The 26,276-nt window shown below is 42.0% G+C and overlaps 2 protein-coding genes across 3 annotated transcripts in view; one reads left to right on the plus strand and one right to left on the minus strand.

The window, feature by feature from the left end:
• Positions 1-5,873: 5,873 nt before the first annotated feature.
• CIAO2A (cytosolic iron-sulfur assembly component 2A) lies at positions 5,874-23,462 on the minus strand. 2 transcript variants are annotated; one of them, XM_059372228.1, is made up of 5 exons: positions 23,171-23,462; positions 16,313-16,477; positions 11,056-11,105; positions 8,341-8,386; positions 5,874-7,128 (listed from the first exon to the last, which is right to left on the minus strand). In XM_059372228.1, exons 1-5 carry the CDS (start codon positions 23,292-23,294, stop codon positions 7,031-7,033), a joined length of 483 nt encoding a protein of 160 aa, XP_059228211.1. In that variant the 5' UTR covers positions 23,295-23,462; the 3' UTR covers positions 5,874-7,030. The 2 variants fall into 2 exon arrangements, with proteins under 2 accessions (XP_059228211.1, XP_059228212.1); XM_059372229.1 differs by lacking the exon at positions 11,056-11,105 and having other exon boundaries at positions 7,039-7,128; positions 23,171-23,460.
• Positions 23,463-25,185: 1,723 nt separating this feature from the next.
• The window catches only part of SNX1 (sorting nexin 1), a 32,522-nt gene continuing 31,431 nt past the window's right edge, over positions 25,186-26,276 (plus strand). Inside the window, exon 1 of the mRNA XM_059372230.1 lies at positions 25,186-25,442. Within this exon, the coding sequence (XP_059228213.1) occupies positions 25,284-25,442 (159 nt within the window). The 5' untranslated portion in view covers positions 25,186-25,283. The remainder of the gene's footprint in view (positions 25,443-26,276) is intronic.

The following is a 26,276-nucleotide window of genomic DNA, read 5'->3' on the forward strand; positions in this document are numbered from 1 at the left end:
AATATGATACATATAATGGAACCCTGTAACACAGTGAAGAATGAGGAAGTTCTCTGTAGATTGTTATGGTTATATCTCAAAGATACACTGTTAAGTAAAAAAAAAAAGCAAGGCATAAAATAGTGTGTCTGGCAAGATGTATGCTACAAATTGTGCCCAAAAGGGTGTGTGTGTGTATATATATATATATGTACATATATATCTCTGTGTGTATATATGTATACATTTATATACATATTGTATATGTATATATGTGCATATATATACATACATATATGCACATATATATGTATATATACACACAGATATATATGTACATATATATATACACACAGATATATATATATCTATATTGGCTGTTATAGGCATAAAAACTGAGTGGAGCAACAAGAGATTAATAACCACAAAACCTGGGCACCTGGGTGGCTCAGTGGGTTAAGCTGCTGCCTTCGGCTCAGGTCATGATCTCAGGGTCCTGGGATCGAGTCCTGCATCGGGCTCTCTACTCAGCAGGGAGCCTGCTTCCTCCTTTCTCTCTGCCTGCCTCTCTGCCTACTTGTGATCTCTCTCTGTCAAATAAAAAAATAAAATCTTTTTTAAAAATAAATAAATAAACAAAATAACCATGAAACCTATTGGGGAAGGGTAAAGACCGGTAGACAGGGTTGTGAAGGAATCTTTTCACCATATACTTCAGACCATGTTTTTTGATGTTTAAACCACCTGAGGGTGTTACTCATTCAAAAACTAATTCATTCTATTTATTAATATGTTAGTTTAGTTTACATTAGTTAGTAGACATTAACTGAACATTCCTATGCAACCAAAAATCTGGGAAACATATTTGCAGTATTATGACAGAAAATGCTAAAACCCATACTGTATAGGTTTTTTTGTTTGTTTGTTTTAAGTGAACATCTCAGGGGCACCTGGTTGATTAAGCATCTGCCTTTGGCTCAGGTTATGATCCAGGTACCAGGGATCAAGGTCCACCTGGGGCTCCCTGATCAGTGGCAAGTCTGCTTCTCCCTCCGCACTCCCCGTGCTCCTGCTCTCTCCCTCTCTCTCTCAAATAAATACATAAAATCTTTTAAAATAAAAATAAATAAAAAGTGAACATGTCAATAGGAAAATGGGCAAAGGATATAAATGGGAAATTTTTTTAAAATCCCAATAAAAATATTTTTGAATGTTTAACTTTAGCAAAAAAAAAAAAATGTGAATGGAAAAAAAGGTAGCATTTAAAAATCTTCCACCTAGGGCTAAGATTTTTTTTTAAATAATACCCTCCCCCGAATAAATAAAGTAACAATGCCCAATATTAATGTGCGACAGAGACACAAACCCCCATTCTTGATAGGATGTCGATAGTACAATTCAGTGGGCAATTCAGCAATATATCAAAAGCCTCAAAATTACTCATAACCTCTGGCAAGGTAATTCCACATCTAAGAAGTCCTCCGTGATAATCACCCCAGTCAGAATTAAGGCAAAGCGCCCAGTATGGTGTAGCATTTAGCGCAGCCGGGTGGCGAGGGCGCCCTGGGGTGGGGGGTAGCGGGGAGCGCTGCTGGGCAGGTGCTGCGACCCCCGTGGTCTGCTGAAACTCAGCAAGCCGTGCTCTGTCTTGCTCCTAACTGATCGGCTGGAAACCTGAAAACTGACACTAAGGAGTCATGCTTTGCTGCCACCTAGTGCTCGCCAAGGTGATTGCACCCAGCTGGCGACGAAAATGGTCCCTCCGTTAAGTAACTTAGCCACCAAGGGGCCCTATTTTCGTTTAGTATACACTATAATAAAGCATTTACTATGTTCCAGGCATTGTGTTCAGCACTGCCTACTAATCCTCTTAACAGCCCTCTCAAAACCTAACTTTACAGATGAGAGAACTAAGGTACAGAGAGGTTAGGTAACTTGCCTAAGGTCACACAGCCACCCAAGTGGCTAAGACCAGAATTAGAGCAAGGTGGCCTGTTGGGACCACGGTCTGTGCTCTGAACCACCTCCTTTGCGAGGGGCAAAGGTCTGTGTGATAATAGTACTCGAAGAGAACCTCACACCCCGTACAGCAACTGCTACCCCTTCCCTTAGTACATCTGGCCCAAATAAGTTAGCGAGTGGACTGAGTTGGCCTCTGCCAGATAGGCAGTCTAACCTGAGTCAGGGACAACCTATGGCCCAGGCCAAATCCAGTGGATTTACCAAAAAAAAAAAAAAAAAAAAAAAAAAAAAAAATTGAAATACTTCCTATAGACAAAAAATAGATAAGGAATAACATAATAAATATTCAGGACCCACCAGCAGCATTTAAAAAATTGTGTCTCCAGTAGCAATGCATCAGTGATGTGTTTCAACCCTTGGTGCACTGGCTTGTTTTCTGCCACTGTATTAACACACAAGGGGCACCAAGTGGGCTCTCGGTGCAATGCAGTTTTTATAGCAATCCTTCGCCTTCCTAAAAACAGTCCTCCCCAGTTACAGCTAATATCCTGCTGGAGACATCTGATGCATCCTGCTGGAGACATCTGCAGTTTGGGTAACAAAGCAGTTGCTTTGTGGTAGAGCTAAGAAAGCTTCTCGATTATTTGCTATGATCTAACAAGGTAGTGGCTCCCAGTCACAGCTGTGAAGCCCAGGGCTTTGAGGAATTATTGAAAGAACAGGAAGCCCAAATGCTAAGGCAACATTACTTGCAGACCAGAGTTATAAACCTGACCTCCCCTAAACTCCTTAGCAAATCCATACAGTCCTGAAGTCACACACCAAGTATCATGTGAGTACTTTTTTCCTTTCGGAAAAGGAAAAGGATCAGTTCCCTACCTTTTATCAGATTCTCAAAGAGGTCAGAGACCTTCCAAAAAGGTTATGAATCATTCCTCCAGATCCGGGGAGGCGCCAGCAAATGGCCCACAGGCCAAATTCTTCCTGATACTTGCTTTTGTACAAGCCTCCAGCTGAGAATGGTTCTTTTTGGTTTGGGTTTTGGCTTTTGAGAATGGTTTTTATATTTTTAAGTGGTTGGAAAAAAACAAAAGAGTAGTACTTCATGATACACAGAATTAAATGACATTCAGATTTGCATCCATAAAAAAAATCTTACTGGAACACAACAACAGTCACTCATTTACATCTTGCTATGGCTGCCTTTGCGGGACGAGAGAAGAGCCAAAAAGCTGTAACAGAGACACAAAACCTAACTATGTACCATCTGGACCTTTCCCGAGCAAAGTTTGCTGACCCAGCCAGAGATGGGACTAGATAATACATCTTGCAAATGTATGTGCCTCTGCTTTGCACTTGTGTGTAGATGCTGTTGTGATTAAGTACAAACTCATCTAAGTATATTACTAATGTAGGGGACATTAGTCAGTGGTACCTCTTAATGAATCTGGGGAGCTCCCTCCCACCACATGAGGCCAGCCACTCCTTTCTCCCACCTCCCTGGCACTCAGGGCATACACGAAGCCTTTGGCATTAGAGACCTCATCTAGGGCTCTGAAGTTGGAGTGAGTCACACGGAACAGCAGGGAGAAGAGAGATTGTTCTGGCAGCAGCAGAGACATGGCAGTCACATCTAACTTCCAAGAGCAGCAGGACCAGCAGGATGGGAGCCCTACAGCAACGACCCATTTCTGGCTGCATGTCAGAGGTCTCCTCATTCAACAGTCCTTAAGGAATGACTTTGTCTTTGCTTCTAGCTGTCTAGCCTGTGTGTCTACCCGGTTAAGCCAAGCTCAGGCACTAGAAGAGACCAGCATCATGGGCCAGCATCATTCATTGCCTGCAGCAGAGGGGCTAAAGGCTGAGGTTGGTTAAGTACAAGCTTCAAGGGGACAGAGAATAGCCAGTCCATCTTTGTACCCTCAGCGCCTGAGAGTGCTGAGTACTAAGAGGGCTCACTGAGGTATCTGTTGATGAGAGCACCAGGGAGTAAGTGTGTGAGTTGGAGAGAGCATACACTAGGGATCTCGACTCCATTAGATTCCAGCCACCTGAAACTGGCAACGAGCTTTTCATGTAACAGCGTCTCTTAAGAAGGGACTAGAAAGACAGCCCTCCTCCTCTAACCCTAGCTATGGTTTCCTGGGTTTCCCAGACCATCAAGGCTCTAGTGATGAGAGATGGTCAAAATTGAGGACTGCTGTGAATTTGACCCTGGGCTATTAGTCTCAGAGCTTCTTCTCTCTCTTGCACTCTGATGATACCTACCCTATCTTTCAGAAGCAGATAGCCGGTCAAAAAGCACCTGTAAATACGCAAGTGTGCGCTGCCTGGGAGAACGTGAGACAGGGTACACATCAGGTACACTTCGCTCTGGCCCTGGCCTTTGCCTGCAGACGGTCATGAAGCAAGCAACTGGGTGTTGGTGCTCAGACCAACTCTGGTGGATTGATAATTCAGGAGGAAGTGATTACAGTGATGACTAAAATCAGCAACACTCCATTACTTGTGGATCTATTTATGTAGGCTAGGGGGACAGATGTCTAATGACCTGGAAAAAAGCGAGAAGCCAATGAGAACTTTCATAGCGAAAGATCAGGGATCAATAGTGACATTTCCACAAAGCTAGTGCTCTGATCCCACAACATTTAATTTTCCAGATAGCAGCATTTTTCGTCATCTCAAGGGAGAGGGAGAACGTGGGGCAAAAGCTGGGCTGAGGCAGTGCAGACTTAGCAGAAACCGAGACGGTTTCCACAGGACTTCTAGAACCAGTATGTTATAGAAGAATTCGTTCTATTTTTGTCCCCTACTATCCTTTGACACTTTGTTGAAAGTGTGATCTTCCTCTGCCCAGTGGTGAAGATCTGGGCAGACAGATGATTTCTGTCAGACGAAGTCTTCCTGTCACCTTCAATCATAAAATCTCACTGCATTAAAGAATCTGGTCACATCTCATAGTCAAAACTACAAACTTGGCATTATCTCTTTGGATAATTTGGGTCCTGCTTCAGGCTTGAGACCTGTATCAGAGCAATGGGATACAGTCCATTCCTCCTCCCCAGTCCCTCTGCTTGCTAGTTAGTCTACCACTGCCTTAGAGGCTGATAAGGGAACATTCCAGATAGGAGAGTTCTTACTTAGCTGGTTGACTTTGTGCTCTCTGGGCCTGCCTGGAGATTAGGGCTGGCTCTCTCTCTTAGGTCGGTACCTTCATGAGCTTACCAGAGGGTCCTGCTGCACCCCTTGACCCTGGCAAATGCATCTGCCCCCACTTTGCTGTTCACTTGCTGTCCTCTCTCCTCAGTTCCTGGGCACCAGGCAGGACATGTTCAGACCCTTTCTGTGGAGGTCTCCTCATCTCTGCTGATGGCCAATTGGACAATGTCAAATACGACCCCAAAGCACAGTCCATGAGAAACAGTCATGCATACCTTGTCCTGAGGACTCTGTCATCAGAGTCATTGACTTTGCCTCTCTCTTGCACTCTAGACTTCCCAGGCAGGAAATCAGCCTGCCTTTGGTCCAGCCTTCAGTCCACTTTCACCTTTTTCCTCGGGCCCGAGTCAAGCACCAGTTTACTGGATTCCCCCAACTGCAAGGAATACATTTCCAAACTCTCTAAGTTGTCCCCTTGGAATTCCCCTCAGCAGGCAGTGGTAGAAGTTGTCCCTTCCCTACTCCTCCACCAAAATGGGGGCTGGAACTCAACACGGCAACAGTTTTATCCAAAAAAACCTCTTCATTAATCTTCTTATAAAAACCACTGTTCTTTCAAAACATATACTCTCGAAGTGGATAAAGGGGTTCAAGAGCCAAGGAAGAAGTTCTCCCATTTTCCCCTTTGTATCCTCAATTAAATTTGAGGCAGAAGAATTCCATTCTAAAAACCTATTTGTTACTTAATGCTATATAACAAATTACCCCCAAACTTAGTGGTATAAACAATAAACATTTATTATTGCTCACAGCTTCTCTGGGTCAGGAATTTGGGGGGCTTAGCTAGACAGTTCTGGCTCAGGGTCTTGTGGAGTTCCAGTCAAGATATCAGCTTGACTGAGGCTGCAGTATCACTTCTAATACGGTTCACTCACATGGTTTGTAAATTGGTGCTGGTTGTTGGTGCAAGGCCTGAATTCCTCCCTTGTGGAATTCTCCACAGAGTTGCTCGTGTGTTCTCATGATATGGTAGCCGGATGCCCACAGAGTGAGAGATTCGAGAAATCAAGATGAATGCAACAACACCTGTTATGATCAGCCTCAGAAGTCACACACTGTCCCCTCTGACTCTTGAGTAGCCACACCTACCAGCTCTGATTCAATCTGGAAGGAAACTATATAGGGGCATGGAGACCAGGAACGGAAGATCATTGGGGAACACTCGGAGGCCGCCTTCCACAACCTGTTATATCTCAAATGATAATCAGCCCCCAAATGAACAAAGTTCAAATAAAGAAGAAACCATAAATTTAGTTTGGTTTAACCCAAACTTCTTTAGGGGATTTCTTGATCTTCAAAATTATGTATATTATCTGGCCAGCTCCACATTCAATCCTTATCTACAGATGGGTCCAGGACTCCCTGAAGCAAGGCAGAGCCTACGCCAGCTTTTAAGCGTTCTTCCTGGTTCTCAGATTTCTGATTATTATGTAGATACCTTTTAGAGTTGACATTTACCTAAGATTTACAATTCAACGTAAACATTCTAAGGTACATCATTACAAGAATCATGTCTATTTTATTTATTCTACAGTAATGATTTAAATTGAATACATCTGGGCACAGTAAATATTTGACATGAAAAGTAGTTGTATCAGAAGAGGCGTCAAAAAATTGCAAGTCATCTGACACATAATTACTAGAAAATATTTTTCTGTCTGATCATTTAAGTGTTACAAATCCTGAGAATGTTATCCACTAAACAAACTAGGTACTGCTTATAATTATATCTTGCTTGCAAATCATCCGTTAAAAAAAAATGCCTTGAGGTACAAATCACCTATGTATTAAACATGAGTCTTTTACATTTTACATAGAATTTAAACAAATATATCAAACAATTAAAGGTAAGTGGCTCTTAGAACAGATATTAGTCGGGTTCCAGAACACACTGTTCCACAATTTCCCGTAAGTTGGGGTTTTCCATTGCAGCTGCCACTCGCTCTTTGTCATTTATCTGCTTGTTGACTGCAAAACACAGACAAAAGTTAGCAGAGGGACTGTGTCAACATATAGTGACAGACAAAAATTTCATTAGCCCTTTAAGTAAAATTGAACTCCTTGATAACTTAAAGCTGGCTCACTTTTTTAAGTTCTAGAAGGGAGACTTACAGAGGAAAAATACCCCCTAAATCCTTACTACTCTAACACAACTATTTTCATTTCTTTCTTTCTAGTCTTTGTCCATATACACTATTCCCATATAGAGCAAAGAGTAGATACAATTTTGAAAACTGTTATTTTCCCCTGTTAAGCCTATTTTTTCAAACTACAGGGTTATTTAACACAGCCAAAATCTCAAGCCTTCTAAATTAATTATGAAGACTATGCTACATGGAGCACCCTTATATATATAGACTTCTTTTTGGAAAGATTCTTAAAAGTGGCATTATTAGATCAAGGGGTCTGAATATTTTTTTATGGTTTGATTCTTATCACTGAATTACTTCCCAACATTTTTTACCAACAATACATGAGCTATCAGTTTGCAAAAAACAACTAGTACTATTAATAAAAACAAACATACACACATATAAAACAGTAGGTGAAAAACAGCTCATTATTATAATTTGCATATTTTATCAATTTGCATATTTTATACTTTTATCATATATTGATAAATAGTGAGAGGACATTTCCCCATGTTTATCTATTAGTTATTCTGTGAATTTTCTGTCCATCTCTGTTAATCTACTGCGTGTTTTATTTTTTAATGAGTTTGCATGGCTCTTGATATAATAAAGGTATTGGCCCATAATATCTGTCTATAATTTGCTAAAAGCACTCTCAACATAAGAGTTCAAAAGAGAAATGTCCATATTCTTTTCTAGATCTTCAATTTCAATTTCAAGTACATAGCTCTCTACCCTGCACCAAAGAAAAAAATCAAGCCCTCTTTAGAATTTGTAAGTCAAGGTCCCTAAAGCTGGATATCTTTTAGAGAGGTGCAGCTACTCGTCAAAACCAGCCAATACTCACAGGGCCTGCCTCTGGTTCACCTAGAGTCCTACTGAAAAATTATTTTCTTGAAAAACCTATGCTTCCCCACCTCATAGAAGAGCTAATAACTAATTCTTCACTTTTTTGCAAATGACCCAAAGATACTTGGATAGCTGAATACCAGTATCCAAAGTGAAGTACTATCTGAAGTTGTTTTTTAATGGGTCAAGATTGACTTACTGTCTTCCTCTGTTGAGTGGGTTCCTTCAGAAATGTAGATTTCCAACTAGGAAGAAAAAAAATATTAAAACCAAAATACTTAGAACACTCTAAGGTGACAAGTAAAGTGGAATGCACAGTAGACTAAAGAGTCTAGGAATGAAAGCCCATATAGTTTTCTTAACACTAATGACTTAGTGACAAATCCCTCCAAAACAGGGACTGAAATTAGTAGATTTTTTTTTTTTTAAAGATTTTATTCATTTGTTCATGAGAGACACACACACAGAGAGAGAGAGAGAGAGAGAGACAGAGACAGAGAGAGACAGAGGAGAAGCAGGCCAGGACCCTGGGATCACTACCTGAGCTGAAGGTAGACACTTAACCGACTGAGCCACCCAGGCATCCTGAAATTAGTAAATTTTTAATTTTGGTCACCCGCGGAAGGCCTGCAGGGGGTATTCCCATTAATCACCTTCTTTAATGAATACACACAAATAAAATTTTACACAAATGAGATCTCATACATATTTTACTCATGGAATGGATCCATCTACTCTACACTCTATCTCTTCCTCCCAAATCAGTACCTAAAATATCTAAACTTCCTCTCTGCCCCAAGCACCAAGAAAAGCCATACTAATAATCTAGTTTCTTCCATATTTTTCTCCATACTTACATAATGGAATACAGATTTTATACACCCCAAAGTTGTAAGTTTCTTTTCTTTGCTTATTTTACAAAAATGGGATCACAATATAGTTTTCAGTATCCTCCTTTTCTCATTAAACTATTATCTTGCTAAATTTAATTTCAAGTATAATATTGGTTAAGCTAAACCTCCTGGCCCTGCTTCATTCCCCCAGATTAGCTAACTTCCAAGAACTAGACCTTCTGAGACAAACCCACAAAATCCTGTGACAAATAAAGCATGCTATATGATAAAGGCATGTCTACTCCCCAGAGAACACTGGAGTGTATGAACTAATTCTTATACAATTATTTTGCTACTTTCAAGAGTGAAAAAAAAAATCTTACTTTATTATGGCTAAGAGACCCTAGAGGTCATATAGAATAGACTTAAAAAAAAAAAAAAACACCTTGGGGCACCTGGGTGGCTCCCCAGCTCTTGAGTTCGGCCCAGGTCATGGTCTCAGGATTGTGAGATTTAGCTCAACGCCGAGCTCCTTGCTATTATGGAGCCTGCTTAAGATTCTTTTGCTCAGGGCACCTGGGTGGCTCAGTGGGTTAAAGCCTCTGCCTTAGGTTTAAGTCATGATCCTGGGATCTTGGGCTCCAGCTCCGCATCGGGCTCTCTGCTCAGTAGGGTGCCTGCTTCCTCCTCTCTCTCTCTCTCTCTCTGCCTGCCTCTCCCCCTACTTGAGATCTGTTTGTCAAATAAATAAATAAAATCTTAAAAAAAAAAAAAAATGATTCTTTCTCTCCCTCTGCTCCATCCCTGCGAAAAATACCATATGAATTCCTCTAGTGGCTAGAGGCATAATACTAACTCTTATTCCAGAAAACAAAGGAACAGATATAAAATCACTCCATATTCATTTACTTTGGTTTAAAATTACGCATGACTCAACTCTGAAAAATGGTAAATAAAGGGGAAAAGTCAGGCATTTACCCTGTTATTCCTGTATGAACTAACTATACTTCAGGGAGACCACACAGTGGGCTTGGTACCTTGCAGGCATAGAAGACTCTAAATCTGAAAGATTACTTGTGGCCCTTTCTTAGTGGTTCTTCCTTGCTTTTAAACTTTTTCACATGAAAATATGTTCAACATTCTTAGCACCAGGGAAATGGCAATCAAAACCACAAGTTATCACTTCCAACCTGCTAGAATGGCTATAATGAAAAAGACAGATAATATTAATACAGAAGTGTAAGAACCCTCATACACTGTCGGTGGGAATGTAAAATGGTAAAGCAGCTATGGAAAACAGTCTAGCAATGCCTCAAAAGTTAAATCTAGTTAGCAAAAGACACAGCAATTCCCCTCCTAGGTGGAGGGAAGATGAAACATCCCCAAGTGAAAACCTGTACATGAATGTTCATAGCAGCATTATTCATAATAGACAAGAAGTGGAAACAACCCAAATGTCCATCCAGTAGTCAATAGATAAACAAGCTATGGTATATCCATACAATGGAATCATATAAGGCAGTAAAAAGGGAAGAAAGACTGACACATGCTAGGACATGGATGAATTCTGAAAATAATATTTTAAGCGAAAGAGGCCAGTCTAAAAGACCACAAACTGTATGATTCCATTTAAATTAAACATTCAGAATAAGCAAATCTATAGAGTCCAAAGGAGATCAGTGGTTGCCTGGGGATGGAGGAAGGTTTCAGGAAATGGTTATGGGGTTTCTTACTGAAGTGATGAGAATGTCTTAAAACTGGGGCAGCTGGGTGGCTCAGTTGGTTAAGCAGCTGCCCTCAGCTCAGGTCATGATCCCAGGGTCCTGGAATTGAGGCCTGAGTTGGACTTCCTCAGCAAGGAGTCTCCTTTTCCCTCTCCCTCTGCCCACCCCCTATTAATGATTGCTCACACTCTCTCAAATAAATAAAATCTTTAAAAAAAAAAAGTGATAGTAGTGATGGTTGCACATTTCAGTGGATAGACAAAAAAACATTAAACTGTACAATTTAAACAGGGGAGTTGTGTGAAATGTGAATTAAATCTCAATAAACCTGTTATAAAACAACAAAATCTTCCTTACCTTATGTTTAAACGGTAAACACCGTTGAAGTTTTACTCTTAAGCACAGCCCTGTAGAGGGAAAAAAGGAAAGGCCCTAATTATCTCTTCTCTTATCAATTCCTGAAAAAGTATACAGCTGTATGTAGGTGTCTCCATACAAAACAGTAGCTGGAAACAGCTTTGGCTCAATCCAGTGTAGGTCTCCTTTGAATCAGGCACCATGCTAGCAACTTTAATATATACAGTCTTACATATTCCTCAACTAATCCAGTGAGCCACGGTATTACCAAACCCATTCTACAAATTATGAAACTAAGGTCACAATGTAATTTGCCCAAGTCACTTAGCTAGTAAAGTGGTAGCTGAGACTAAAACCCAAGACCACTGCAAAGCCTATCTCCTTTCTACTACATCAATTTACCTTCGAGCAAAGGTCAATTCACTCATTTAACTTTATTGAACACTCAGAACAGGCCAGATCATGTAAAAATGTAAAACCAAATAAGAGCCTCTTAAAAGGACCACAAGGATCTTCTCAAATTTGGAATCTTCTATGCCTGAAATATACAAATAGAGTTCCCTAAAACAAGATCCTCTGAACTTCAGTTTATCACCCAATGCCAAGTCATATATATATATATATATATATATACATATATATATATATGTATATATATATCCCCTAGTTGAGACTTATAAGAGAAATTAAAACTCAGCTTAGAACAGACCCTCAGTGTGTCCATGTTCCACTTCTCTCCCACCTCAAAACAAGGAAGGAATTTGTATCTAAATCTACACCCCTAGACACAAAAAGATAAGTCAAACTGTTCTTATGCACAGGAAGTGTTTCAAAGCACTTAGAGTCTAAAACACAGTAATTCCATAATAAATATTAGAGAACTCTAAAGACAATATATAGTTTCTGTAAGAGGGTCCCCCTTTAGAAGATCTGCCTTAAAACATATCTGGAGGGCTCTTCTCTTCCCTCTGCCCCCCACACTGTCTCTTTAATTTGTTACCTGTGTATCATCTGAGCCTCCTCATGTGTTCTACTCACTGCTGGTAGGTGTTTTAGCCACATAGTATATAACAACCATTTCACAATTCACAAAGCACTTTCTTGACCATCAATATCCTCAAGAGAGGCAGTACAGTGTTACTGAGATAGATAGTCTGGGTTCAAAAGCAGTCTACTATATACAAGCTATGGGGGCCTAGGCAAGTTACTTAACCTCTCCTGAGCTTCAGTTTCCCCATCTGTAAAGTAAATATTATAATAGTACCCCTACATATAGGGTTGTTACAAGTGGTAAATAAATTATTATGCAATGTGCCTAAAATAGGACTTGGTACATAAAAAGCATTTAATAAATATTAGCTATTACTATCGTATCATTTTCATTTTACAACCAGGAACCATGATAAATGATTTGTCTGAATAGCAGAGAGCTGTGAGCTAAATATAGACCTTCTGACTCCAAATCCTATGCCATTCATATTGGACCAGACCTGCCTTCAGCTATTCTTGTCTGGACTAAGTCAACACAAATGGCTATTAGCTAGTTTCTCTGCCTTACCCACTCATTTCCTTTGAGTCTTCCTTGTCTTTGCAATTACTTACCAGGATAACTCTAAGTAGGTGATGAGCTAAGCAGTCGGGCTGGAATGCATATCCAGGTGCCTTCCGCTGGTTCGCACTACCTGCTCATAGGAAATGCCTCCCAGATGCCAGAAAGAGGGCTATCTTCATTGAGTTTTCTAATCACGTTGACTGAATACGGTTACTACACTAGTATACTCACTTCTAAAAAGCCAAGGGTCTTAACTGAAACTCATATTAAAAGGGCCCTCAAAAACCTGACAACACTTTGTTCAAGGAGTGGACAGATCTGAAGTAGCTACCATAACCAGATCTCGGTGTCTTTAGAGTTACTTTTATTTCGTGGGTTTTCTCAATCTTTGTCCATACAAACATGCTTTTTGATAATTACAATTAGAATGCAAATGCAACTTAGCATTCCAGTTTTTTCATACATTTCCCAAACAGATACTTTGATTCCTTGATCATATTTATCATTTTCTTTTTTTTTTTTTTTTAAGATTTTATTTATTTATTTATTTGACAGACAGAGATCACAAGTAGGCAGAGAGGCAGGCAGGTAGAGAGAGGGAAGCAGGCTCCCTGCTGAGCGGAGAGCCCGATGTAGTGCTCCATCCCAGGAATCTGAGATCATGACCTGAGCTGAAGGCAGAGGCTTTAACCCACTGAGCCACCCAGGCGCCCGATCATATTTATCATTTTCAAAAGAAACAAGAAATCCCATTATGTTGGTGCCATTTCCTTATTAATAGATACTAGAGTTTCTTCCAGGCTTTATGATTACAAATTTACTATAAACATTCTGTACATGTTACTATTTTCTTTAATGGAATTATTTCCTTAATTCCTGGGTCAAAGAGCAGAAATTTTTTCATAAGGACTTACTAATATGTACCCAGAGGCTTAAAATTACTTATACCATATGACCCAATAATTTCAATTAAAGGAATTTATCCTGAGGCAAAAACTAGAGATATATGAAAATATTTATGTATAAAGTCATTCATCATAGTATTATTTATAATTCTAAAAGTCTAGAAGTGGTATAAATGGTTATAAAAATTATGATATACTGATGTGATTAGCACAAATTTCTATGGCTATGTAATTAAAAACTAATATTTAATAAAGAATAAAAAATATTCCTTATCTATTTCATGCTTTCTATTATCTAACCTTTATAACTCTTGATACTGTTATTACCTCTACTTTACAGATGAGAAAACTGAGGCTCAGAAAGGTTAAGTAATTTGCCTAAGGCCACAAAGTGACAGACTTGACAGAGCTGGAATTTTATTTTTTTATTTTTATTTTTCTAAAAAGTTTATTTATTTATTTGACAGACAGAGATCACAAGCATATAGAGAGGCAGGCAAGGAGTTGGGGAAGCAGGTTCCCCACTGAGCAGAGAGCCCAATGCGGGGCTCGATCCCAAGACCCTGGGATCATGACCTGAGCCCAAGGCAGAGGCTTTAAGCCACTGAGCCACCCAAACTCACTGGGACCCCACTGGTACCCCAAAGAGCTGAAATTTTAGACCAGAGCACACATTCTTTGATGACAGCTGATTTTTACTTCATTCTTTATGCTTTTGTGGAGTTTCCAAATTATTGCCAAGAAACACATTACTTTTGTAATGTGTAAAAAAAAAAAGAAAAGAAAAAGCACAAAATAAATGTTACTTTTTGAAAACTCAATTTGCTAAAGGCTCTTACAGGAACAGACCCTCTTTTTAAGAAATCTTATATATAAAAATATTTTAAGATATTCCCCTTCCCATCAAGAGAGTAGCAGCACGTCTGTTATCTGTTGATTCAGAAACTATGCAATGACAAAAAAAATAAGTACGCATTCAAAATGCTTTTTCCAATATGGAATATTAATAACCACAGTATTATCAAGGCGCCTGGGTGGCTCAGTAGGTTAAATGGCTGACTCTTGATTTTGGCTCAGATCATGATCTCACGGTCCTGGGATCCAGCCCTGCCTTGGGCTCAATGCTCAGCAGGGACTCTGCTTGAGGATTCTCTCTCCCTCCGTCCCTCCCCTGGCTCATGTTCTCTCTCTCTCTCTGATAAATAAATAAATCTTAAAAATAAATAAATAAATAAATAACCACAATATTATCTATGGATTCGTGGACCCTTTAGTCCCTCAAGATACGGCCTATATGCTGGAAATCACTAATAGGAATCCCAGATCATCAAGTGAGAAGAGAAAAACAGAAATCACAACAATGGAAGTAATAATAAAATGTTTATCTTTTCAATCATTTTTGTAAATGTATCCATTTTTAAATAGATAATATATTTGCATAGTTCAAAGACTTAAAAATATAAAAAAGTATATAGTAAAGTCTTACCCCCAACCTGTCCCCATCCTGCCGTTTCTACCACACTGCCCTTCACAGCTAGTCATTTCTTATGTATTCTTCATGTATACACAATCAAATACAAATTTCTGTTTTTGCCCTTTTTTACACAAATATAGCAATATTACACTTGTTTTTATTTCTTAACAGTATGTCACAAAGATCTTTACATACCAGTACATGGAGACCTTTTCCACAGCTGTATAGCATTCCGTTGTTAATAAATATCATCAATGATTACTTCAGCATTCCTCTACTGATGAACATTTGGTTTGAAATAAACTTCTTTTATCTTCTATATTTTTATTTATTTATTTATTTATTTATTTATTTGACAGAGAGAGATCACAAGTCGGAGGAGAGGCAGGCAGAGAGAGAGAAGAGGAAGCAGGCTCCCTGCTGAGCAGAGAGCCCGATGTGGGACTCAATCCCAGGACCCTGAGATCACAACCTGAACCGAAGGCAGCGGCTTAACCCACTGAGCCACCCAGGCGCCCCTATCTTCTATATTTTTATTTATGTTTTTAGACAGTGGGTGGGGAGAGGGGCAGAGGGAGAGGCAGAAAGAGAATCTTTAGCAGGCTCCATACCCAGTGTGGAGCCCGAGCAGGGCTCTATCCCATGACCCTGAGAACAGGACCTGAGCAGAAATTAAGAGTTGACACTTAACTGAGTGAGCCACCCAGGCACCCCTCCTTTATCTTCTCTATAACAAAGTAGTATATATTCAAAGACATCTCTTGTATATCTTACTGCTAACTACTCCAAAGTATTAGGAACACTGCCTCTCAAATAGAAAACTACATCAAAAATACTTAAAAAAAATAAAAACAAAAAAAACAGAACTCTCCCACTAGGACTGATGCCCATATTGCACTGAAGCTAACAGAGCAGCAAAGGAGAGGAAGGTGATGACAGCAGGGTTAGGCTGACAGCACCCACTGCAATCTCCAGAACTGAGGAGAGGACTGGCCCACACCCACTCTCTTAACTGTAGGCACGCACAGGGAAGACAAGCAGCATGGTATAACTAAGGAGATCTCACATCTGGAGTCAGGGGAACTGGGTCTGAGCTTCAGCTTCATCATTTCCTGGCTATATGATTCTGAGCAAGTCACTTAAAGTCTCTGAGTCTTGGGTTCCTCATCTGGAAAATTCTCTCACAGGCTGTGAGGGCTACAGAAGACACACATCTGAAAAGACTCTGTGAACTACAAAGTGTGATACATGACACTAATTGTTATTTGGGGTCAATAACAGTAAAATAATTTAGAATTAAAAATATATTTGTATATAAAAACTTACCAATAAGGGTTGCCAAAGAGCAGTGAGGTACTGTTGGCGTGAACCTGATAATAACCAAATAGTCGTCTTCATTTCTCTCCTGAACCTCCACACTACTTTCCGTTACCACTTCCAGTTCTTCTAAAGTATTGGGCTTCTCTGGGTCCCGGATAGTTCGAATCAAATCTAAAGAATCATCAGAGACAAGGTATTATGTTAAAACATGAAAATGCTACATAAGGATGACTTTGCCAGTCCTAATCCAAACATGGACTTCTTTCTTTTTCTTTAACCAAATATTAACAGTATCTGCCCAGATTTCTCACAGCAGTTTCCACAATCAGTTTCCTTTTGAGAAAACTGTTTTCTTAGATTCTTAGTGGATCATAACTTGTTTCTTGGATCCAACATTGCAGAGAGAATAAAAAAGGAGGAGAGTGGGGCTCCTGGATGGCTCAGTGGGTTACGCCTCTGCCTTCGGCCCAGGTATTGTGTTTTTGGGGTAAATACCCAGTAGTAGAATTACTGAATTATAGCGTAGTTCCATTTTTAATTTTTTTTTTAAAGATTTTATTTATTTATTTGACAGAGAGAAATCACAAGTAGATGGAGAGGCAGGCAGAGAGAGGGAGGGAAGCAGGCTCTCCGCTGAGCAGAGAGCCCGATGCGGGACTCGATCCCAGGACTCTGAGATCATGACCCGAGCCGAAGGCAGCGGCTTAACCCACTGAGCCACCCAGGCGCCCCCATTTTTAATTTTTTGAGGAACTCAGGTCCTCAGGGTCCTGAGGATCAAGCCCCGCATTGGGCTCTCTCCTCGGCAAGGAGCCTGCTTCCCCACACCTCTCTCTGCCTGCCTCTCTGCCTACTTGTAATCTCTGTCAAATAAATAAAATCTTTAAAAAAAAAAAGTAAAAAATAAAAGAAGAGTATCATAGAAGCTCCAGAGAAAGAAATAACTTGTAGCTTGGGAGACTGTGGTATCAGGATATGAAAATCGAATCTAAATCAAGTCTTTAAAATATCAATATTTGATACTGAAGGTGAAGAAAAGGAAAGGAAAAGTAGTTTAGGGCACTTGGCTGGCTTAGTCAGCAGTGCATGCAACTCTAGATCTTGGGGTTATGAGTTTGATTCCCACGTTGAGTGTAGAGATTACTTTTAAAAAATTTTTATTAATGGGGCTTCTGGGTGGCTCAGTGGGTTAAAGCCTCTGCCTTCAGCTCAGGTCATGATCTCAGGGTCCTGGGATCGAGCCCTGCATCAGGCTCTCTGCTCAGTGGGGAGCCTGCTTCCTCCTCTCTCTCTGCCTGCTTCTTTGCCTACTTGTGATCTCTGTCTGTCAAATAAATAAATAAAATCTTTAAAAAAAAATGTTGGGGTGCCTGGGTGGCTCAGTGGGTTAAGCCGCTGCCTTCGGGTCAGGTCATGATCTCAGGGTACTGGAATCAAGTCCCACATCAGGCTCTCTGCTCAGCAGGGAGTCTGCTTCTCTCGCTCTCTGCCTGCATCTCTGCCTACTTGTGATCTCTGTCAAATAAATAAATAAAATCTTTAAAAAAAAATATGTTTAGTCTGCCTGGAACCCAACATAAGTGAGTATGTAAGAGTTTGGGCCAGACCATCAAGGATCTTTTACAGTTAAGTATAGGCAATAGGGAATCCTCAAGATGTTCTGAACAAGAGAGGAACAGGGCCAGCATTACACTGTCAGCAAGGAACTCATCCACTAGCCGGTAGACTCAGGAGGAAGAGCAGGGCCAGCTGAAAATGCTGGGCCCAAAACAGGCACATGACAATAGTAATGGAGAGGAGGGGACAGAAGGAGAAATAATCTCAGCAGCAGAATCAACAGAATTTGACGATTGTTGAGATGTAGAAGACGAGGAAAGGGAAAAAGGAAGATGACTCAGATTTTTAACTCCGTCTGGGAGAACACTGACAGAATGAAAAAAGAAAAACTGGAGAACATAGGAAGAAAGTTGGGTAGAGGCTGGGAGAAGTGGGTTCAATTTTATACATATTGATTTTGAGGTGCTTAAGGGGCAACTCAGTGGGACATTCCAGCAAACACTGAACTGTGACGTAAGGGTTAAGAGAGCACCAAGGTTAAACAGACACATGAAAAGATGCTCAACATCACTGGTCATCAGGGAAACGCAAGTCAGAACCACAATGAGATATCAGCTCACACCTGTCAGAATGGCTAAAATCAAAAACACAAGAAACAAATGTTGGCAAGGATGTGGAGAAAAGGAACCCTGTGCACTACTGGTGGGAACGCAAACTGGTACAGCCACTTTGGAAAACAGTATGGAGGTTCCTCAAAAAATTAAAAATGGAACTACCCTATAATTCAGTAATTCCACTACTGGGTATTTACCCCCAAAATACAAAAACACTACTTCAAAGGGGTACATGCATGACTATGTTTGTAGCAGCATTTTTCACAACAGCCAAGACATAGAAGCAGCCCCGTATCCATTGATAGATGAATTTATGAATATATCTGATATATGTAATGGAATATTATTCAGCCATAAAAAGAATGAAGTTTTGCCATTTGCAAGGACATGAATGGAGCTAGAGAGTATAATGCGAACCAAAATAAGTCAAAGACAAATACCATATGATCTCACTTATATGCGGAATTTAAGAAATAAAACAAATGAACAAAAGGAAAAAAGAGACACACAAACCAAGAAACAGACTTTTAACTATAGAGAACAAACTGATGGTTATCAGAGGGGAGGTGGGTGGAGGAACCGGTGAAATGGATAAAGAGTTTTAAGAGTACACTTACCAAGATGAGCACTGAATAATGTACAGAATTGTTAAATCATGCTGTACGCCTGAAACTAACATAAGCCGTATGTTAGTTAATTAAAATTAAGAATTTAATTAAAAAGAGAGAGAGAGGGGTGCCTGGGTGGCTCAGTGGGTTAAAGCTTCTGCCTTCAGCTCAGGTCATGATCCCAGAGTCCTGGGATGGAGCCCCGCATCAGGCTCTCTGCTCTGCAGAGAGCCTGCTTCCTCCTCTCTCTCTGCCTGCCTCTCTCTCTGCCTACTTGTGATCTCTGTCTGTCAAATAAATAAATAAAATCTTTAAAAAAAAAAAAAAAAAAGACAGAGAGTGCACCAAAGCCTGAGTGGTTGATGAACCCAAGGGATTCGCAAAGAATGAGCAGAACAGTAGTTTTCAACCTTGGGTGAACAATGGAATCATCAGGATTGCTTTAAAAACAAAACAAAAACTAATGTCTAAGCCCTACCCCCAAAGATCCTGATTTAACTGATTTGTATGGGCTGAGCAGTAAAACTTTTAAAAAATTCCTCCAGTTGGGGTGCCTGGGTGTCTCAGTTAGTTAAGCCACTGCCTTCAACTCAGTCATGATCCTGGAGTCCCAGGATGAGTCCCATGTCAGGCTTCCCCTGCTCTACAGGGAGCCTGCTTCTCCCTCTCCCTCTGCCTGCCACTCCCCCTGTTTGTGCTCTCTCTCTGCCAAATAAATAAAATCTTTTTTAAAAAAAAGTCCTCAGATTGCTCTTATGAGCATCTCAATTTGAGAACCACTAATGTAAAGGGAGAGACCCAAGAATACATCTGTGGGAAACACCTAATTTAGGTATCAGAAGGAGAAAGAAAAGCAAGAAGCAGAGATGGAAGTGGGGGGAGGTTAACATTAAATGCAGCAGAAAAATTCCAAATAAAGAGAACAGAAAAAGGTCTTTCTTTGGTTTTGTCACCCAGAAGATCACCTGTAAGAAAGCAGTTTCAGTAAAGAGATAAGGCAGAAGCCAGATGGCAAAAGGGGGAAGTGAGAAGGAACTGAAAATGTAGTGCTAGGACTTTGGCAGGGAAGGGAAGGGCAAAGAACCAATAGGCGGTTTAGACAAAGCTAGAACAATGAAAAAAAGTAAGGGAAACTTGAGTATGTTTTATAGCCCAAGGGGAAGGATCAAATAGAGGAAGTGAGACTGAAAGTATAGGGGTGTGGACGGGGGACTGGCAAAATAAGAAGGGAATGAGACCAAGGATATGGGAGCCTGGGCTGGCCTTGGAGAGGACAAGATTTCCTTCTTATTCTGGGGTAGAAAAATACGGAAAAATAGAATGATAGAGAAATGGTGAGGTAAAAAGGAGAGCAGAGGGAATTCACATAGGATGGGCTTGATGTTCTCAAGCCTAAGGTTTTGTTCTCTAATTGATAGCACCCCTGTAATCAAAAATGCTGCTGGGAACAACGAATCCAGCAAGCTCTACCTTCTCTTCCTGACCACTCCTGGGCTTCATTAGCCACTTGATTAGCCACAGAATTTGAAAATGGAGGCAGGGAAGAAAAGAACAAAGCTTTCTCTTCACAAGGCTCTATCATCATGGGGCTCAGGGAAATGTGGCCTTTTTTTTTTTTTTTAAGATTTTGTTTATTTATTTGACAGAGATCATAAGTAGGCAGAGAGGCAGACAGAGAGAGAGAGGAAGGGAAGCAGGCTCCCTGCTGAGCAGAGAGCCCAATGTGGGGCACCATCCCAGGATCCTGGGATCATGACCTGAGCCGAACCAGAGGCTTTAACCCACTGAGCCACCCAGGCGCCCCAAACACGTGGCTCTTTAAAAAGGAATTTGCTGGGGAGTCTGGGTGGCTCAGTGGTTTGGGCTGCTGCCTTCGGCTCGGGTCATGATCTCAGGGTCCTGGGATTGAGCCCCGCATCGGGCTCCCTGCTCCGCAGGAAGCCTGCTTCTCTCTCTCTCTCTCTCTCTCTCTCTCTCTCTGCCTGCCTCTCTGCCTACTTGTGATCTCTGTCTGTCAAATAAATAAATAAATAAAATCTTCTTTAAAAATAAATAAATAAATAAAATAAAAAGGAATTTGCTGCCCCTCATCCTGGGCATGTTCCCTGTAAGGCTCATTTATACAAGCTGCATTATATTCTTTAATATGATACCTAACCCTGAAATTAAGTCTCACCCCTTATTAAACTTCTCTGGTTTTCTATTGATTTGAGAGATTTGGATTTATTTCTTTAGAAAGATTTGGATTTATTTCTTTAGAAAGAGCAATGTTGCTCTTCTCACATTACTCCCCTGATGAAAATTCTTCTATGGCTCTGCACTGACATTTTTTTTTTTCTAAGAATTTATTTATTTGAGAGAGATAGAGTGAGTGAGAGAGAGAGGGCACAAGTAGGGGGAAGACCAGAGGAAGATGGGAGAAGCAGGCGGCCCGCTGGGCAAAGAGCCTGATGCTGGGCAAGGAGCTCAATGTGGGGAACGATCCCAGGATCCTGGGATCATGACCTAGCTGAAGGCAGATGCTTAAACAACTGAGTCACGCAGGTGCCCCTGCACTGATATTCTTTATACATTTAAATCCTCAGTATCCAGTACTGACCTGGTATCCAAAATAATTTTTAACCACACTTCCACCCTTAACCACACCCTATCCTGAAGCCCCACCTATCTGCCATTCTCCAACATTACTTTACTGTGTCACCTCCATACTTTTGCTCCCTTTTCTCTGCTTAGTATGCCTTCTATCCTCTATACATCCAGAGCCTACTTATACTTCAAGGCCTAACTCAAGTGACTCTTCCTTAAAGTTTTTCCAGATCCCCCCCCACTCAGAGATTACTATCTCTCCTTCTGAATTTCTGTATCTCTTATTCAGATCAATGGCTTTCTACTGCATAAAACAAAAAATAGTATATTTTCTCATACACAGGTCTCCCTCAATATAAGCTTTAGGACAAGAATCATCTCTCTTCCAAAGCTGTACCCCCAAGTGTCCTTCTGTCCTGAGATGCTGTAGACAGAAGTCAGGACAGGAATGTGTCTGTTTTGTGGAGATCATTCCACTCATAATCATCTAGCTGGGCTTAACTCCTGCCTCTAGTAAGAGAGAGGTAAATTAGATTGGCTCCAAAGATCTTTTTCAATGCTGACCTCCTTCTCCCAGCCTATTATCATTGTCCACATTTTATTTGTATTCTCATGGTTAGATCTTTCACTCTCCGTCAGCAGGAATAGCTTAACAGTAGTTAGAGCCAGCCTTCTTAGTTTACAAAAACAATACTACGAAAGTCCAAAAACAGGGAGGCATAAGGCAATTGTAAAATGGTGTAAAGTGCAGAAAGTTTGGAATCAGAAATCAAGGGCTTGGTTTTTGCCATTTCTTTACTGGCAGTGTGACCTCCAGGTAGCTGTTTTAACCATTCTGAACCTTTGTTTCCTCATCTGTGCAATGATGCTGGAACCAGAAGGTTGAAAAAATGTATTTGACTGTGTGTGTATATTCGTTTTTGCACTGCTGGTTTGGCTGTGATAAGAACTGTGATAAGAAACTCTTAAGTTCGAAGCCTGGGTACAGAGAGGCCGTTTTGTCCACTTCTCTCTGAGACCTCTGCTTTTTTTTTTTTTTTTTTTTTTTTTTTTGGACAAGAGAACGGCTATGACCTTAGGCCAGTCCCCAACTTGTTAGTCACCCAGCAGTGCTGCAGGAGTGGTGGCAGGAGAAGGAATTTGTGTCCAAGGGGCTCGGGGACGCAAGGAAGGAGACAAGTAGTGTAGCCAGGTTTGGTTCCTAACCAAGCACCCTAAACGCCTGCTCTGCGTCAGAAGTCTTGAAGAGGGCGTGGGGCAGACAAGGGAAACGAAGCGTTTAAGACCTCCAGGCTCGGCGTGCCCCAGGTTTAGGAAGAGCCCGGGTCCTAGAAAGATCCACATTCCAGCGTGACTCAGGAACCCGGAAAAAAGGCTTCCCAAGCTTCGGACGAGACCCAGCAAAAACCGAGTTCTGTACCCCCAGCCCTCAGGTGAGATCCCCGTTACCCCCATCTCCACGTACAACGCCAATCGCTTCCCTGGGTAAAATTAATTACCATAAACCTCTAGCGCTTTCTCTTCCATGATCCGGGGCTGCCGGGCAGCTCCCCGCTCAAAGAGGCCGGTGAGCCACGGGACTCTGCTCAGCGTCCAGGAGAACAGCCCGGACACCCGCTCCATCCTCACGCTCCGCCATCCCTGGCGACTGTCCCACCCGAGCCACCGTCTCTCAGCAGCGGGCCTCGTGATTTATCAACTTCCTGGTCTTCAAATGGGCCAAGACCTGCCTAAAGGTCCAGGACAGCAGAAAATAGGCGGGACCCGGCGGAGTAGCGCGGAGGACCTAGGGAAGGGCCCCGCGGAGACTACAAGCCCCAGCATGCTTTGCTCGGTTTCGGCGGGACAAGAAGAAAAAAAATTCCTTCCAGCACGTGAGGCGCATTGCGTGCTGGGATGAATGGAGCAAGGAGATGTATTCTGGTATTTGTAGTCTATGTCGGGTAAGAGCCGGTAGGTAACGGTCTGTTACCCGCCACTGTTTGCCTCATTCAGCGCCCTCGATAAGCTGAAAATGAATCCTGAAGAGGTAGGGGAAAGGAGATCTTGATTTCTTTTGCTGGAGGAGCGTATGAAAGGACAGTCTACTATTATATCTCTGCGGTAGCCCCTTCCAGCCAGTTTCTTACTTCCTAGTTACGCCGGAAGTGAGTTTCCGTGCCGTGAAACGGAAGGTCTTGGGAGTCTACTGAGGTTGGTTAGGCGTCGCGGGGCGGGGAGGGTTTTTTGACTTTCCTCGCCTCAGAGGCCCCCAGGCCAGCCCCTTTCCTCACTACTAGCTGCGTATTTCTGTCAGTCGCCTTCAGAGACAACTAACAACGAAAGAGCTTTCCTCGTGCCCAGGATATCCAGTAGTGACATACTGGAAATCCTCATCCTAAAAAGAATGTCTTAAGTCCTCTCATGGTCGTACCAGTGATGAATGCCAGGAACAAGGTTGATGATGTTAGTTTTATCCATCCCTCCCTCCAAGCTTCGAACTTTTATCTGCCACTTACTTTGCCAGACTTGGTGTGTAGGCACTGAGAATGCAAAGGTAGGAGGTGGCCCCAGCCCTCACACAGCTCATAGACCTGTGAGGGAACTAATCCCTGATGTTGAAGAATTTGCAATTAGAAACAAACCTTTTGTCAGACTTGATACCAAATGTCATCTCTTCTCTATTGAAAAGAAAGTCAGGGTCATTGTGCAGAATTACCCTATGCTAACATATCCCGTTTATCTTTAAACCTTTGCTTATTGTCCGGCTGATTTAGATTTTCGGCTCACCAGACAGGTGAGTAGTTTGGGTCCCAGGAAAATTGTGTTCAGAGTTTAAGAATTTCCCTGCCATCTGTTCCACTCCACTCCACAACAATGAAGAGGATAACTTTAACTTCCTTGTAACCAAATTTAGAGCATTTAGGTCTCATCTCCTGTGAGGCCTCCCTGCATCTCCAAACATAACTGATAGCCTCTTTCACTGAGCTCCCAGAGCACATTACAGCACTGAACACATTGAATGTGTTCATTTACACGTCTGTCTCCCTCAAGTGTCTAGTGGGTCAGGAGCTTATTTCTGTATTTCAAACGCATAGTAGGGTGCCAGGCACACAGTAGATGTTCAATATATATTTCTTGAATGAATTAACTAAACGCTGCCGGAAGAATAAATGGTGAAACTACTGCCGCCTGTTGAGAGACCGCAATCAAAAATATTTACTGAATCTCAACAAGAGCACTGTGCTTGGCAGAGATAGGTGGCATGTAGAGAAGTTTTCAAACTCCTTTATTTCGAATATCTTACGAAAGCTGTCGGCTACAGCTATCCAGAACACAAAGGGCCTTAGGAATCTGAGCATTCCCTACCCAGCTAGCTCCTCCTTTTCCGCCCCACTCTTCCCCTTGGTTAAGATCTCAGCGTCCGAATGTCGGGTTCGGATTTGTTGGGTAGGAGTTTGGGGCCGCCCCGCCCCGCCCCCAGTGTCCACGCTCCGCCCCTGAACCCCCGCCCTGTGCGTCCCGCGGGGTTGGTCACGACGATCCCAACTCCTTGTTCATCTGGAACGTTTTGCTCGCGGCGCTATCTCTCTATAAAGTTGTTGTTGCGGCTTCCGCCGCGGGTGGAGGAAGATGGCGTCGGGTGGTGGTGGATGTAGCGCTTCGGAAAGATTCCCTCCGCCTTTCCCCGGCCTGGAGCCGGAGTCGGAGGGGACGGCCGGAGGGTCAGAACCCGAGGCTGGGGACAGCGACACCGAGGGGGAGGATATTTTCACCGGCGCCGCGGCGGCCGTGAGTTCCCACCCTTCGGAGCGGGCGGGCGCCCCGAAAGGGAAGAGAGGCTAAGGGAGGGTCGAGGAAGCTGGGCAGAATGGGCCCGTTGAAACCCTGCGTTGGTGACGGTAGTCGTGGCTTGAGAGCTCTTAATGAGTGCTAAGATGTTACGGGCCTGACTCCCAGGTCCCTGGGGCGGACGGTGTGGAGCAAGGGGTGTGGTGGCTTCTCTACCCTGGTCCCTGACAGCGAAGAGACGCCCAGGCCGGCATTTGGCCCTGCAGTGTGTTGACCCCAAGGACCCAGGGGGTGGTTTTGTGGTCTTTTCCTGGCGGCCTGATTTAATAGGTCAAGATAAGGAGATGGGATGCAGATTTTCTTTCCCTAACCCTACTGCTTCTAGGACAAATAGTCTTATCTGGAGTCGCTCAGGACAGTGACCCGCCCACAAATCCTTTCATTAGCTCAGAACTTACCGTTAATTACCAAAGGCCCATTGTGGATCTAGTTTATAAGCGTTAAGCTGACATCCTCTGATCTCTTAAGTAAAATCCTGCCAGAAGTTGCTTGAAAAAAAGGCCCTGCCAGATAAATCACTACATAGATGACAAGCTTTGTCCTTTTAAAGATATGTATTAAAATGCATAAGTACCTCTGTGCGATTAAATCTCTAAACGTGAGGAGGAAATGGTGTTTCCCTTAGTAATATCCAGGTTTCTAATAAGAGGTGTTGGGGGAAAAACTGATCTTTATATGTGGAATGTGAAAATCAGTAATCAGTTCTGGAACCAGTGAAGATGTTTTGGGTTGTTTTACAAGAATACTGACTCATAACCACTTGGTACAGTTCGT

Source organism: Mustela nigripes, chromosome 13 (assembly GCF_022355385.1).
Source record: "Mustela nigripes isolate SB6536 chromosome 13, MUSNIG.SB6536, whole genome shotgun sequence".
Classification (NCBI taxonomy): domain Eukaryota; kingdom Metazoa; phylum Chordata; class Mammalia; order Carnivora; family Mustelidae; genus Mustela; species Mustela nigripes.

What these genes read in the sequence shown, in the direction of transcription:
- CIAO2A (XM_059372228.1), bottom strand. Translation starts at nt 23,294, where the DNA reads ATGGAGCGGGTGTCCGGGCTGTTCTCCTGGACGCTGAGCAGAGTCCCG. An exon ending in GAAAGCGCTAGAGGTTTATG is followed by an intron (nt 16,478 to 23,170) that starts GTAATTAATTTT and finishes ATGATTCTTTAG; the next exon opens with ATTTGATTCGAACTATCCGG. An exon ending in CTCTTTGGCAACCCTTATTG is followed by an intron (nt 11,106 to 16,312) that starts GTAAGTTTTTAT and finishes TTCCCTCTACAG; the next exon opens with GGCTGTGCTTAAGAGTAAAA.